Below are 16,024 nucleotides of genomic sequence, written 5' to 3' on the forward strand. Positions count from 1 at the left end.
TTTAAAGTCCAACATCTCCCTCTAGTGGCCACATATAAACATGTGTGAGGATGGTGTGAATGTAAAATGTGAATCATAGTGTTCCAGTCAGTCATCAGTGTGTCTCTGCACAGCTGTAATTAAAATGTATTCAGAGGGCCTCAGTGTCTGATTGGTTCCAGTTCAGCTCCATAACAGCAGCGTCCCTGGTTTGATTGAACAATTGAACAAGTGAATTACCCACCTCTGTGTTTGAACCAATAGAAAGCTGGTGCTCAGAGGAAGAGGGCGGGCTTTGCTTGGTGTCAGTGAGAGAAATGAAAAAAAGCTCAAATGAGTGAGAAGGACGATGAAGGAAACATCTGTGCTGTGTCTGCTCTGTAAGTAGAATCTCTGTGTTTGTTTGAATTCTTGTACTTTGACTGTCTGCTCTCCTGATAACTGATGATGGAGGAGAAGACATGAAAAACAAATCAGGCTGAATTCAAGTTCAAAACACCACGAGGACCAACTGCAGGTCTGAACTGACTCTTTATCTTTGCTCAGGAGTCGAGGAAACACAGCAGGCAGTGAAAAGATCAAATCATTCACTCATTATATCAACACAGCTTGAAAGTCAACACATGACTTTATGGAATTTACTTTTTTCAATCTTTTGTTGTCCAAACCTTATTGAAACATGTTACTGACATTAAATAAAAAACGAGCTCATAAATATATAATACACAGACGAGTTTGTGGGTCTGTCAGCTGTTTGTGTGGAGTTGTTCTTTATTGTAGCCAAAAAACAAACAAACAAAAGAAAACCCACCGAAAATGGAAAACTGCTGCAAAAATTCAGTTCATAACACATCAATCCTACAAAATTAAAGAGAGTTAATAACATGCGTGTTGTCATGTGCTGGATCAGTCTGTGTTTTGGTTCTACTGGTGTTACTGGTTCTGCTGGTGAGATGATGTGTTAACAGGAAACCTGAAGGTGAGACTCAGACTTAACATTTTTTACATGTGTTGGTTTCTTTACACATGTATTATGATTAACGTTGTTTTGTGCTTACATTGCATGCAAAAGTTGCCATCTTCAAGTTGTTACATCTTACATATATAAAATTAACAGCGTCTGAATTGTAATTTTCAAAACATCACCATGGATTGTAATTGCAAAAACTGCCAGGCAGAAAGAAGAAAGAAAAAAAGAAAAGAAAGCTTCAATAGTGCAAACAACAGATAACAGTGGCAAAAACGTGACAAAAACCTCCAGACGAAATAAACTTGGATGCTTCTCACCCAGCTTTGACAGCTGAGATAAACATTTGACTGACAGGGAAAAACTCTGGATCTGCCTCTGGAATCACTCTGCTATCGTCTGTCACATCCTCTTCTGTCACACCAACACTCCTGCAAGGCAGCACCATCTTTAAAATCCTTTGTCCAGTATATTTACTATCCCCCCTCTGCATGTCCGAGCATTTCACATTTTACTTAAATTAATTCACACTTTTACAAACATGTTGTTTTATTTGATTTGTTTCTTTGTCAACAATTTAAGGCTAGAAAAGAATAATCTTGATAAAATATGAGTTTTTGTCTTAAAACTTTATTATTATGTGTTACTTTGTGTTCATTGTGTTTGTAGTCTGTGGTTAACTGAAGCTAACAGCTCTGCAGTCGTCCAGCATCCTGTTTCTGATAGAAAGAAACACTTCAGCTGCAGCTGTTTCAACACAGGGCTGTTTATTTAAAATAGGAATTAATTCCTCATATTAGACAAACTTACTTAATATTGTTTACAGATTGTTTTTTAACAGACTTCACAGTTTTTTGTGATGGGCGGCAACATTTTAAAACCCATTTAAATTTGGAATACACCTCTTATTATCTATAACTGAAATGTTATGTATTCTCTGAAGGTTTTCTATAGTAGCAAAAACATCTGTGGGAGCAGCTCTCCTATTAGCTGATGGTCCTGTGTGTCTTTTATTGTGCAGTGAGAGATTCAGCTGCAGTGTACTCATCAGTGACATCTGAGGACACCAGCTATGCAGAAATCATCATCAAAGAGATGCAAAACAATTCAAAGATGAGAGGTACAGCTGCGTCTTGTCTCCATCATAGTTCACTTCTACAACCAACAACTGGTCCTTTGCTTTAAGCTAAATGCTAACATTAGAACAGACAGCAGACAATTTAGCATTGTTTCTTTAGCAAAGAAATGTCAAGGATGCTAATGAAATGTTTTCTTCTTCCTCCTCACCTCACATCTCATGTACTGAACAGAAGTCAGAAGCATGCATAAAAATTCTTAATTGGTCCTGATATTCTTTCCATTAATTATTGTCATCAGATTAGTCTTTTTACCTTCCTGTCTCTGGAGAGAGTCAAGAGCTAACGAAACAAAAGTAACAGCTGGTTAAAAGCTAAAAATCACACTTTCCCCCCGATAAACTGTTTGATAACATTCTAATAATATATCAGTTTATTCATTAAGCATCAGAGTCCATCAATCTTAGATCTACTTCAAAGTCGACAAAATGTGGATATTGAAGGAGTTAAAACTGACAATACAGAAGATAAAATAAGCCTGTAAGCTGACAATGTAGTGCACAGGTATTCAAACTGAGCCACGTTCACTACCTCTCACCCGTTCCTCTTTGTCTTTGGGTAACAATAGCACATTTTCCCCTGCATTCTGTAGCCAACAGTACCAGAGGCAGTCATGTTTAATCCTGACCAATCTGGTGTGCTCATTCTTAAAGATCAAAATGGTTAATTGCACTGGGTCCGCTTCCCGATGCCGTTCTCTCCATTTATGTAGACTTGACATCAGCACTGTGACCGCCAAAAGAATTATGAACACAGAAAAGTAAGTGGATTTTGATCCACCATGCAATACCATCTGGAAAGCATCCAATTGGCAACAGCTTCATTTCACACTGCGGATGCAGTAAAAGCATACCTGAATAGAAAAACACAACGAAATGGAGAATGGAGAATAACTTTGGTCATACCGATTATTGATTTTTTTAGTTCCTTTGATCAGTTAAAGGTAAAGAAACAGCTAATAAAACATTTATTAAAACACACAACCCATCTCAATCCAAAATTGAGACCAGGGGACAGAGTTGACTCTTGCAGGCATATTTGACGGTGTGGTAGCTCCAACTCCACCTAAAGTAAATAAATGAAAATGAGGAGTTTTGGTATTGGTGGTTTTGTTTGGGCCAAATTTGATCTGGTGTGTTTGGGCATTTGGCAATGCAATAACTGGGTAATAAATCCATTAGCAGCCAAAATGTGTCTGGTTTTGATATGCAAAAGCTGTTAGCAGTGTGAATGTTCACACTAAATACAACAATTATCCTTTAATGCAGTGAAACAAGTCCTGCATGTTTAACCGCAGCAGCTACTTCCTGTTGTTGATTCTAAACTGTAGCTGAAGAAACCACCACAGACAGATCTGGTTTAGCCAATGGCAGTGTTCATTTTGTGAGAGCGTGTTTTCTTGGTGCTCTGTGGTGAAATGTGTCAGACTGCACTGAAAGGCCATGACTGTGGTTGTGCAATATCATCATACAAACAAGTCTTATGCAATCAGTTCCTGTTCTCAGCAGAAAAGAAAAAAAGTGGAGAAAACTGTGAAAACCTGCTGCTAAGTGCAAATGCTATACGTTAATGTCTGCATAATCAAAAATAAAAATAAATAAAAAACTGCCACAGATTTATTTCAGTATTATATCAGTGCTGTTAGTGTAGTGTAGTAATTTGTGTGTTTATTTCTGCAGAGGCTGAGACAGGTGTTGTGTAGTCAGAAGTGAGAACTGAAGGTGCCTTCTGACTGCTGTAGAATCACAGTCCATCATTTTTCTTTTTCTTCTTCTCCATTAAAGGGTTACCACAGCAGATCACCTGTCTCTAACTCACCCCAGTATTCACTTATTCTACCTCACTTGTTAGATCGATATGCTGTCATAGAGATAAATAAAGATATCCTTAATATGCTCATCTCAGGCAGAAAAGCCACACCCACGTAAAGGACAGCCAATCAGCTGAATGTTTCATTAAAGGTCAAATAAAATAGAGAATGAAGACAGAGGCTGAAGAGAGTTCAGTATAAGATAAATAAAGATTTTTTATAAGTGTGAATCAAGCACAGCTACTCAGGAAATAACCAGATAAGTTTTATGTTAAATGTGAAGCGTATCTATTATCCTGTCCTACAGAGAGGAAGCATAACACAAATTATAACCAAACTCAAATAAATTCAATTACAATGTGTTTCAGCCCAGTAACTTCCTGTCTTCCTACGCTGCTTATTTTTTCCACTACACATGGGTCAAACTGGGTCAAATTTTACACACCCACACTCGCTTCACAGCTTCAACACAACTGTGCATCACTGTTCACCTTTACTGTCTGAAGCCTCACTGCTTGTAGCTACATCTTGCAGCAGTGACGTGAAATAAACGATGCTGTGACAGAGGAGGTTGTCAGACAAGACAAATAGCTAAATATTGACCAAGAGAAGAAATATCTAGTGGAAAATGTGGGAATGCTCCTACTTACGAGAATCATGTCTAGTGGTGAGGATTGATAAGTCAAGGTTTGTGTTTTTACGTGTTGGTCTGTCTGAGAAATCTTCTGTGAGAAGTTGGAAACAGGAAATATTCGAATTTTAATTTCCTTGAATGCAGCTGATGCAAGTTTTTCAGTTTTGTGGGATCCTCGTTTGAGTTTTATGAAGTTCAACAAGCACAAACAAGTGTGGGCGGCACAGAAGCACTGAGGTGTTCTCAGTAACATCTGAACCGTGTGATGCAGAGAGGTGGATTGATTGAACTACAAGTCTTGTAATCATGTTTCCTGTTGTTTGAACTGTGTGTGTTTGTGTTCAGACTTTAAACCAGAACCAGACGTCGTCTACTCTTCACTGAAGTAGTCCACCAGTCCAACCACTGACGTCCAGCTGCTGGTTTCTAACTGGTCCATTCAGAACTTCAAATCAGAGAACATCCACATGTTGTACATATTTTTATGTTTTATGTATTTTTTCACTTATTTAAACGAATATGAGTCATAACTCAGATCTTACTTGTGGAGTGTTAAATGTCTTTTTTTATGTTGTATATGAACCATATGAGTTAAGCACCTTGTTTATGTTTGCATAGAAATACTTTAGTTTCTCTGCAGGATTAATAAACTTGTTCTCTTTCTGTGATGTCAGATGGAAAATTTGACTTCTTCCGGTTGTGGCTAACTGACGCATGCTTTATTTCACAGCAGAAAACCATAAACATAACACTAAAAACAACAAAAGAACGACTATATATATAAAACAAACAAAATATTAAAACAAGCACACACAAAAAATCAAGCATGAAACCACAGCAGCAGAAATTTTCCAGTTGCTGTAAACTTCACAGAAAAACTTTATTACAGATGGAGAACTTCGCCTTGATGTTGTAAGTGTCACTGAAACCGGCCCGCAGCAGCTGACATATTAAATAGTAATAATAATAATAATAATAATAATAATAATATAGCACTACACTTGGAAGAGAAACAAAGCAATTTCACTATGTTAACTTGGATTACAAAGTTAGTGGTTATATTGTCTGGTGCCATCTAGTGGTAAAACATTAACAGTGTTACAGTGGAGCAGATTTTTTTCTTGTTTAATGAATGACAACATGCAGGGTTTGATTCCATTTCACGTGACATGATGTGTGTGTACTTTGTAAGATGTGAGAGTTCCCTTGTGTCATTGTCATGGTCATGGGTTAGCTCATGCTTTTCCCCTGTAAACCTAAACTTAACTTTTTCTATTGTTTATATAAATATATATTTTCCTAATGAATTTTAACAGAAAATATTTTTCAATTTACAGTAAACTAATTAAAATTAGCTTCCTGGTTAGTTTTTTTTTTTTTTTTTTAAGTGAGGGGCATCCTGAGAAATATATTACCTGTACTTCCTGACCTTGCTCTCACTCATTTGTAGCTAATGTTTGCAAATCTATTGAAGTCAACAACTTGCAACAACTTGTGTTTTTGGGTAGTTCGTTTAGAGCAGTGTGTCAGCGCAGCAGCAGTTTAAATGATGTTTACAATGCAAAGCAAGAAAAAAGTGATGCTTACAGGAAGGACAGCAGAGGCCTGAAAGATGAAGCTCTGATGGACGAGTAGCTTGTGTTTTTATATGATGAAAATACTTGCTAATGCTGTATGTGTAAGTGTGATATACAGAAGCTCGTTCATTGGAAACAATTATTGAATGATGAATTCTTTAAATGATTGCTTTGAGTTACAAAGCAACCCCAAATTCAGGATTTGACTGAGCCATATGGAAAAGAAATGGGAAAAACTTATAAGTAGGGATGGGTACCGGTGTCCGGTGCCATGATGACATAAACGGTAGTAACCAGACCGAAAAGCAGCGCACATTACGGTGCTTTATTTCGGTGCTTTTTGTTCCTGAGCTGTGATACACTTCTAGCCAATCATTTTACGTTTCCGAGGATAGTAGGCGGGTCCAGGTACGTACGTTCTTTTAGAGCAGAGCTACAGATTATTATTATTATTTTTTTTAATTTTTTTTAAGTGACATCAGAAACAGCAGCATGTGACATCACGTGATGGCGGAGCTTCAGTTCATCCTTTGTCATCTTTTTTTTTTACAGATTAAAAATGACCAAGTCGAAGCGGTCAAACTCTGGCTGTAGTTCACAGCAAAATATGCAAACTCAGCAGCCTGCAACAAGTGCTTTAAGCTGATACTGTGATACTGTCAAAGGAGGTAACACCTCGAATCCGATGAAACACCTGGCGACGCATAGCGTTTTTTTTAAAAGCCGAGAAATGCGCCGTATTTGATAGCTTGCCGCGAGACCTCACACCGAGCACATCTACTGCGGGTGGGTTGCCTGTTATCGGACCCGGAGTTAGCAACATTCCCCAAAAACCCGAAGAGGAGAGTCCTGGCCCCTAGCCCTGCCAGTGTAGCAGAAATGATGACGGATGATGATGCAGCAGCAGCCGTTCTTCTCTGCGTGAGTAGCTTAATGTTGTTCGTGTGTAATTTACGTTGAGTAGGCTAACCACGTTATTACATTAATGCATGTAAGGTGAACTAGCAAACATCATCATAGCTACATGTCTTCTTGTTTGATGGCAGATACTCCCTTCACCCTGGCCAAAAAGGCTAAAATGACCAAAGAAAAAGTGGAAAACAGTTAAACATGAGAGGTTTTTGGACAAAGTTTGTGTTTTTTCCATTGTTTAAGCACTGCTTCCAGCCAAGAGTGATACCATATATGCCCCATAGCTGCAGAAAAGGCTAACATTGTTATCTTTTTACAAAAAACAGCTGAACATGAGAGGTTTTTGGACACAAAATTGTGTTCTCCATTCTTTAAGCACCGGTTTCAGCACCGTTTAAGCACCGGCACCGTTTCAAAAGTACCGGTTTGGCACCGGTATCGGATAAAACCTAAACGATACCCATCCCTACTTATAAGAGACTTGCATCAGCTTTAGCTTACTTCATATAGTGAATTCCTGGGCATCAACATCCACGAGGATCTGAGCTGGTCACACCATGTTGGTGTGATCACAAAAGCAGCAAGACAGCAGCTCTTTTTCCTGCGGTGCCTGAGAAGATTCGGCATGAACCCCAGAATACTTACAAACTTCTATCGATCCACCATTGAAAGTATGACTGGCTGCATCACCACCTGGCACGGCAGCTGTAATGCTTTGGACCGCACAGCTCTGCAGAGGGTGGTGAGATCAGCACAGCGCATCACCGGGACTGAACTGCCAGCCATGCAGGATCTCTACAGACAGCGCTGCATGAGGACGACGCAGAGGATCCTCTCTGTCCATATGGAAAAGACATAATAAAAACTTAAAAAAGTCTTGCATCAGATGTGGCCTTCTTCATATAGTTAATCATATAAGGCTTATATGATTTGCTCATGAAAGTGGCCACTTTCTCATTACTTTCATATATTGTTTTAGGAAGTATCCAAAACATACAAGTTTCATTATATAATTTTTCAAGGGATCTTATATCTGTTTTCACTCTTGTATGCTTTTCATACAAGTTTCACACAAGACAGATACAAACTTTATAAGATTTATATATATCTTTTCCATATGGGCATATTTAAGTGAAGCTGGTTTTTATTAATAGTTAATTAAAGCACTGATATTTATTTAAAAAAAAACATGCTCATGTTCAACTGAATGTTATTAAATAATGGATGATCTGATGAAGTGTGTGTGTAGTGCTCAAACATCGTCCTCTAGTGGCCATGTAAACAAATATCTGGGTTGATTATGTTCATATCAGTTTTGCAGTTTGCCCTGATGACGGCAGGGCCTGAGACGACAGAGCAATGTAATAAATCATGTTGGAGTTTTTAATGTGTTTAAAATAGTCATGAACTACTTTGTTCCTTCTCTTCTGATGAAATTCCATCCAGAGGCCCTTTGTAGTTTCTGGTTTCAGTAACATCATTTCTGTAAACTGACACGCTGAGCACTGAAACCACAACACACAAAACCCGTTTTTTCAATACTTTACATTTTTTAGTCCTGATTCACAACAATCTGTTTTATTTATGGTCACTAACTATGTCAGATGTGTGAGTCAGTAAACGTAGCTGTACTCGGGCAGCTGGAGTCATGAAGAAATCCAAAATTCACTTTTTCAAACGTTTTTGTTTTTTGTGATCAGGGACCAAAGCAAAGATAAGACATCTTAGTTAAACACTGAAAAGAGGCAGGGTGTGGTTTGTCTCTCAATACATCTGAGCAACATGTCGACATGTATCTGGAAGTTTTTGAACCCAGACATCCTAAATAATGGATGAAACTCCAACTACTAAATGGGCTAAACATCTAACATATTGATGTTGATGTTTCACCCAAACAAAAACAGTCCTAAACCAAGCTAATGGTAAGCAAACTGCTCTGAATCACATCATGTGTTTAGTTTAATTTAGCAATCACGATCGGAGCAGATGAAAAGAGAGCTTGGAAACTGTGAATTTAAGCTTAGCGGAGGTCATTAATCCCATAAATGTCACGTCCTCGTACTCCCCTCACCATCAGGTGAGGTTTTGTTCCGAGAATATAGCCAAATAAAATTCAGCCAATGACAGTGAACTTTTATCAGACTCCTGGTTTGTCTTGTTCATTTCCTCATATCAATGTTTTGCATGTGGCATGGCAGATGTTTTTTTATATTTTATATTTGTATATTCAAATGTATTATATCGTATTAGTTTGATGGTGAGTTAATGCACTGTTGTGCACCTGGTGTATGTTCTGAAAGACAGTTCTGTGAACTGGTCATTGAGTTCTGGCTGAACTAGATCTGATCCTGGGTCTGTTCCAGAGAGCAGATAAAACTGGTTTTGCTAACCGTCAGGTGAGGGTTTGTTAAAGGAAAACAGATAATTAAAATTCCGCGAATTGCAGTGAATTTTTGTCTGACTCCTGGTTTGCTTTTTTTAATTTCCTCCATACGAATGTTTGGCGCGTTCACTCGATCTCGTCTGATATCAGAAGCTAACGACTATAATCTGGGATTTGGTGCTACAGAAATAAACTGAATGAAATTGATTTGGATGCTATATTATATGTTTACACCTAAGAGTCAGACCAGCTCTTGCTCACTGATTTCACTAAACAAACCAGCTCTCTCAAGTTTTCCGTTTAGTTTCATTTACCAATCGTGATCCGAGCAGGTGAAATAGAGCCAAAGTTTGTGACAATGAAAACTGTGAATTCAAGTTCAACACAGGTCATTAACCCCATAAATGTCACATCCTCGCACTCATCTCTGGTGCAGAGTAATGTAAACATTATCCGAAGGTATCGTGCACTGGGGACACATTGGCACTTGAGTTACTTTAACTATATTTCATGGTGTTGTTTACTGCTTAACTTTAACTATTTATATGTACAATATCTAAAGATTCTGAAAGCTTTAAGACGATAAAAACCCCCGACATACATCACACACACACACGGCTCTCTAGTTTGAAATGTAATTTAACACAGCATTTTAAATCATGCTGCTGGACTCTTGATACAATACCACAAAGACAGCATCATTTAAACAAATAAAGAACATTTTTCATTATACAGCAGCCTCATACCCTGAAGCAGATGTACTCAGTTTATGTTCAAAACTGTGAGTTTTCTCCAAATTCTAATTTAGTCAGTCTTAAAAAGAGACTTGTTGTTGAAATGTCATGGCACTAATTTTAATCATTCGCCAAAAGACTCAAAATCGTATATCTCAACTGCAAATTATCCAATATGTTCCAAACTTAAAACTTGTGCTTGATGGGAATTTGAGTCTGGAGATGTCCATGTACACAAATGTCACCTGGTGGCAGCAGAAAATCAGCAATAGGTCATTGTCATGGCATTTAGATGACATTTTAACGGGTGGGTCCAAGCACGAGACATGATCGCCTGCCATAAAGTTAGTGCGTAATCTTCACCGCCATCTAGTGAACACAGGAAGTGTTCAGTAAATGGTAAATGGCCTGTATTTATATAGCGCTTTACTAGTCCCTAGAGACCCCAAAGTGCTTTACATATCCAGTCATTCACACACTGGTGATGGCAGCTACATTGTAGCCACAGCCACCCTGACAGAGGCGAGGCTGCCAGACACTGGCGCCACCGGGCCCTCTGACCACCACCAGTAGACAACGGGTCAAGTTGCCCAAGGACACAACGACCGAGACTGTCTAAGCCGGGGCTCGAACCAGCAACCTTCCGATTACAAGACGAACTGCCAACTCTTGAGCCACGATCGCCCCAGTAGGTAAATGACAGCATCCAATCAGCATCCCCTGCTAAAGACAATCATATGATCGTGTGACTCAACAATATGCTCGGGCTGTATGTCTTGTAAACCGCACACGCTCAGATGTGCACCAGGGTGTGAGGACCCGCTCATCACTGCTTGCAGCTTTAATATAAAATGTGTTTCTTACATTTTGTGTTGTTTCTTTCAGTTTATTTTAACATTATCTTATGTAACAGGATTTAAATCATTTATAAAATGTATAAACTCCCCAAAAATGATCTTAAATGCTTTTTTCAATTCTTACTTTAAATTTGAAAAAATTGATTTAATATAAACTAAGAACTGTTTAAAGAAATGAGTCATTGAGCTTCACTGCTGTTGTTGCAGTGTGGGGTAAAAAGGGGAGGTACATGAACTTCAAATCACATGCAATCACATTTTAATGTCAGTTTGTTAGTTACATACTGTAGTTGAAGAATGTAAGCATTGTGGTTGACCATCAGATTTTCATGTACATAAGATTTATGATATATTTTGTATGAGACGTAAAAGAAACATGTCAGAAATGTGTGCTGGATATTTGTAATTATATCTAAAGATCCGCAACTACAACTGATCAACTCAGTCATATGTTCATAAATGTGAAGTTTATTAGACACAAAAAGCTCGTGTTAACGTACCGAGTGAGAGTCGTCCTGGTTTTTGTTCGTTCCTGTTTGTTGTCAGGCCCTCAGGCAACACTGCATTAAAAGCAGAGCTGGTTGTGTGGTGCTAATAAGGATATAATCGATACAAATCAAATATAATTTGCGATGGAAATGAAATGATGAGTGTCTTGATAAACAAGTCTCCGGAAAGGAGTTTGACGTTCTGAGCAAACACACAGTTCAAGCCTTGGGGCTCAACCCTGAAACACTTCAGTTACTCTGACTCCACCTCTGTCAGAAACAAGTCAGAGCAACCCTCAACCAACCCCCACCACCTCACATGCACACCTTGTAACACACTCAGTTACTTTCACTTTATTAATAACATGTTGTCAGCTTTTAATCTCTGGCATTCTCAAACAATCGAACCATCGTTGGACATCTGTGTGAAATGTCCGCTGTAACGTCTGCGTCTCTCTGCTGGACTTTACTGTCTGTCTGCCTCCTGCTCGTCTCTGCAGGTGAGAATAAACTCTTTTTGAATCAAACAGGATTTCCTGAAGAGTTCTGTAAACATTCAGGATGTAAATGATCTCTGAAACTGTTTAAAATCCCTTCGTATGAGTGCAAAATGTCTGGAATAGAGATGTCCACTGGGCTTTATTGCTGTATTTCTGTGTGTATGTGGGAACATATTTATTTCGTAGATGCTTAGATTCATTATATTGCATTAGTCTGATGGCAAATCAATGCAGCTAAATTGAGTTCTAATGCTCAATAACTGGTGTATATTCGGAGTTACAATAAAATAGTTGTTCTGTCCTATTCTATGACCTGACCCTATTCTACTGAAGCTGAATTAGAAGTGATCTGTTCCAAGGAGAAGATTCAGATTTGTCGTAACCATCAGATGACTTTGTTCCAGAAAGAGAGCCAATGAAAACTCTCTCTGCTGCACTCAGTTTTCATCTGACTCCTGTTGCAAGTTTTTCAACTTTGTCATAAGAGCAAAACGTCAAAGCTCGCATTGGATCTTTACGCCTTTACATAAGTTGGTGTAAATCTGGAACAAATAATTCTTGTATTAGAGCTGGGCTCAATGTAAGAGCCGAGGCAGCTCTTCTTCTTTTATTAACTGTGGATAATAAGGAACTGTCAGGCTCTTAGTCTGTTACCTTACACTTATGTTATACACAGCAGGCAGGCTTTAATTTAAAAAAAAAACCAAACAGCCTGTGTGACACTTCAACAAAACCAACCAGGAAATATTTGTTAACCTAACAAATGCTATCATACAAGCTTCTGAATACAGGCTACAGATGTAAGAGTTATTGAACTGAATTGAACTGTGTTCACACAACGAAGTGCAGTGATTCAATTAAATTAAATTGAAGTGAATTGAATTCATTGATTGTGCTAATGATTTAATGTTTGATATTGTCAAGTAAAAGACACTAAAATTAAATGCATCTGAGGAACTTTTCAGTAGCCTGAACACATATCTGTAAATGTAAATTTTGAGCCCAGGCATCTGAAACCTTGATCATAACAGAGTTTGGTGCAGGAGTTTAGCTTAATCCAGCATCTGGTAAAGTTTAAGCTGGTTATAGAAAAGTGCTGAATGTTAGTGAAAACACAAATGTCATCCATATTCAGATGGACGTGCTGCTCTTCTTCAGTGAGATTCGCTCACTGAACTCAATGTGGATCATATTTTGTCAGACACCCAGCTGATGGTAAACCTCCTCGTACTCTGGTCCCGTTCAGCAGAGCTCAGCAGTCTCTGTCTGACTGGCTGCTGCTGCAGTTACTTTAACCTCTCTGCTCTGTTTCAGACCAGAAAATCATCACAGCGGAGCCGGGACAGACCGTCATTCTGCCATGTCGAGCTCCAAACAACGACATCATCGGTGTAGAGTGGAGCAGACCGGACCTGCAACCAGAGCAGGTTTTTCTTCACCACGATAAGACGTTTGATCCAGTAAACGAGCGTCCGTATTTTGACAACCGGATGGACCTGCAGGACAGACAGATGGAGGACGGAGACGCGTCTTTGGTCCTGCAGAAAGTGACGGCTGCTGACACTGGAGTGTACGAGTGTCACGTCTTCATGAGAGGAACAGACCCCAGGAAGAGAGCTAATCCAGACGGTGACCCCATCTGCATCATCCAGCTGAGGGTCGATGATGCAGAAAACTAAATAAAAGTTTAAATAATTATTACGTAGCTTTAATTGTTTCCTCTTTTTAGCCCTTTTTATTTAAAGTTCTTAATCAGCAGCTGTATTTTGATCATATAACAGCTTTACCATCTGCTTCAAATAACTGAAAACACTAATTTAATCTCTTCAGTCAGTTCCTGGGCAGTGAGACGTTCCCCAAATCCTTAAAGTTACACTGTGATCTGTTTTTAAATTTAGAAGAAGGTTTGCTGGATAGTTTTGTGACAGAAGCAATGATAGGAAAATATTTCATCATAAAACTGTTGGTGAGGTGAAGCTGAACTTTGAATCAAGGTCTGTTTTAACGTCTTTGTTAAAGAAGGTAAACATACCGGTTGGGTCTTACTGGAATCTGAGCTGCATCTGTTTTTCTACAGGAAATATGTCGGAAATGATTGACATGTGATAATAATATATAAGTATCAGCCTGAGGCTGCAGCTCGACTGCTGTTTGTCTCTGTGTAGTCTTCACTCTGTGTCGCCTGGAGCTGAAGTCAAGTGCTTTTTAGGTTTCTTTAGAGCTAGATCAGCAGGTTTGCAAGTAGACCTATAGGTTAACATGATCACCTGCTGCAAACACTGATAAGAACTGAGGCGTTCTCATCACAGAAACATCATTTTAATAGCTAAATGACCAGCTAACATCTATTATTTACTGACTGCCAAAGACTGAAAAAAAAGTATACAGTCGGACATAAACAGGACGATGGAAGTGAAACTAGTCCCAGCGTGTTATTTAATGACATTCAGAATATGCTTGTTGACATCAGGAGTAATGAGAAGTTACGTCAACTCAAAGCTGCTGAACCGCATTCCCTTAACATATCGACACGGTTGCTGTATGTATACAGCTGTGGCAGTTTTATTTATGTTTCATGTTATGTTTTTCAATAATATACACTCCTGTTCCTCCTGTCAGTCAAATCTCTGGGATATTAAACCCAAACTGAGAGCAGATACAAACATATTAATGAATGGTGGTCCTGTTTGTAAGAGCAAGCTCACAGAGTGAACATGACCTCTGACCTCCTGACGGCCTCAAAACTCCAGCTCATTTGTCTTAAGTTCATTTGTTGAAACTGATTCACTTCTTTTTTAAACAAATCTGCTACTTTACTTCTTAAAACAGAATAATTGCTACGATGCCTTCCAGTCAGGTTTTAGACAGAACCACAGCACTGAAACCGCTCTGACCAAAGTCTTTAATGACATATGTCTGAATACAGACAGTGGAAAAATGTCAGTCTTAGTTTTACTGGATCTCAGTGCAGCATTTGATACAGTTGACCACAACATATTACTCAAACGACTGGAGAACTGGACAGGTCTTTCAGGAACTGTACTAAACTGGTTCAAAACATACGTAGAAAACAGGAAATACTTTGTATCAATAGGTAACTTCACATCTGAGCAGACAAGTATCACATGTGGAGTTCCCCAAGGTTCCATCTTGGGACCCCCTCTGTTCAACATTTACATACTCCCACTGGCACAGATTATAAACAACAACAAAATAAACTATCACAGCTATGCAGATGACACACAAATATATATCACAATGTCACCAGGAGACCGAGGCCCTGTACAGGCTCTTGGTAAATGCATTGAGGAAATTAATGACTGGTTGTGCCACAATTTTCTCCAGCTAAACAAAAACAAAACTGAGGTAATAGTCTTTGGCGCCAAAGAAAAACGATTACAGGTCACCAGAGAACTTCAATCTATACATCTAAAAACCACAAACCAGGCGAGAAATTTGGGTGTAGTGATGGATGCAGACCTAAACTTAGAAAAACACATTAAGACAATAACAAAATCAGCTTACTATCACCTCAAGAATATTTCAAGGATAAAAGATCTGATGTCTCAACAGGACCTGGAAAAACTAGTCCATGCATTCATCTTTAGTAGGCTTGATTACTGTAACAGCATCTTTACAGGTCTACCTAAAAAATCAGTCAGACAACTACAGCTCATTCAGAACTCTGCTGCTCGAGTCCTCACTAAGACCAAAAAAGTGGACCACATCCGTCCAGCTCTGAGGTCCTTACACTGGCTGCCTGTCCGTCAGAGGATAGACTTTAAAGTTCTGATGCTGGTCTATAAAGCTCTGAATGGTTTAGGACCAAAATACATCAATGACCTCCTGACCCAGTATGAACCATCCAGATCCCTCAGGTCATCTGGATCCGGTCTTTTATCAGTTCCCAGAGTCAGAACCAGACACGGAGAAGCTGCATTCAGCTTTTATGCTCCTTATATCTGGAACAAACTCCCAGAAAGCCTCAGATCAGCTGAAACACTCAGTTTATTTAAATCCAGGTTGAAGACTCACCTATTCTCTGCT

General features: G+C 38.9%; 2 protein-coding genes and 1 long non-coding RNA gene across 3 annotated transcripts in view; all 3 read left to right on the top strand.

The window, feature by feature from the left end:
* Positions 1-16,024, top strand: part of LOC309703184 (low affinity immunoglobulin gamma Fc region receptor II-like) — a gene marked incomplete at both ends in the record, with an annotated part of 38,727 nt that overhangs the window by 10,076 nt on the left and 12,627 nt on the right. The gene's annotated exons all lie outside the window — the stretch shown is intronic.
* LOC309696751 lies at positions 868-5,117 on the top strand. The gene is made up of 3 exons (XR_014273643.1): positions 868-958; positions 1,968-2,066; positions 4,872-5,117. It is a non-coding gene; the product is annotated as an uncharacterized lncRNA (long non-coding RNA).
* On the top strand, positions 11,805-15,290 carry LOC309696048 (uncharacterized protein). The gene is made up of 2 exons (XM_082517115.1): positions 11,805-11,977; positions 13,292-15,290. Exons 1-2 carry the CDS (start codon positions 11,908-11,910, stop codon positions 13,654-13,656), a joined length of 435 nt encoding a protein of 144 aa, XP_082373241.1. The 5' UTR covers positions 11,805-11,907; the 3' UTR covers positions 13,657-15,290.

This window comes from Aulonocara stuartgranti (genome assembly GCF_965226115.1).
Source record: "Aulonocara stuartgranti genome assembly, chromosome: 3".
In the NCBI taxonomy this organism is placed as follows: Eukaryota; Metazoa; Chordata; class Actinopteri; order Cichliformes; family Cichlidae; genus Aulonocara; species Aulonocara stuartgranti.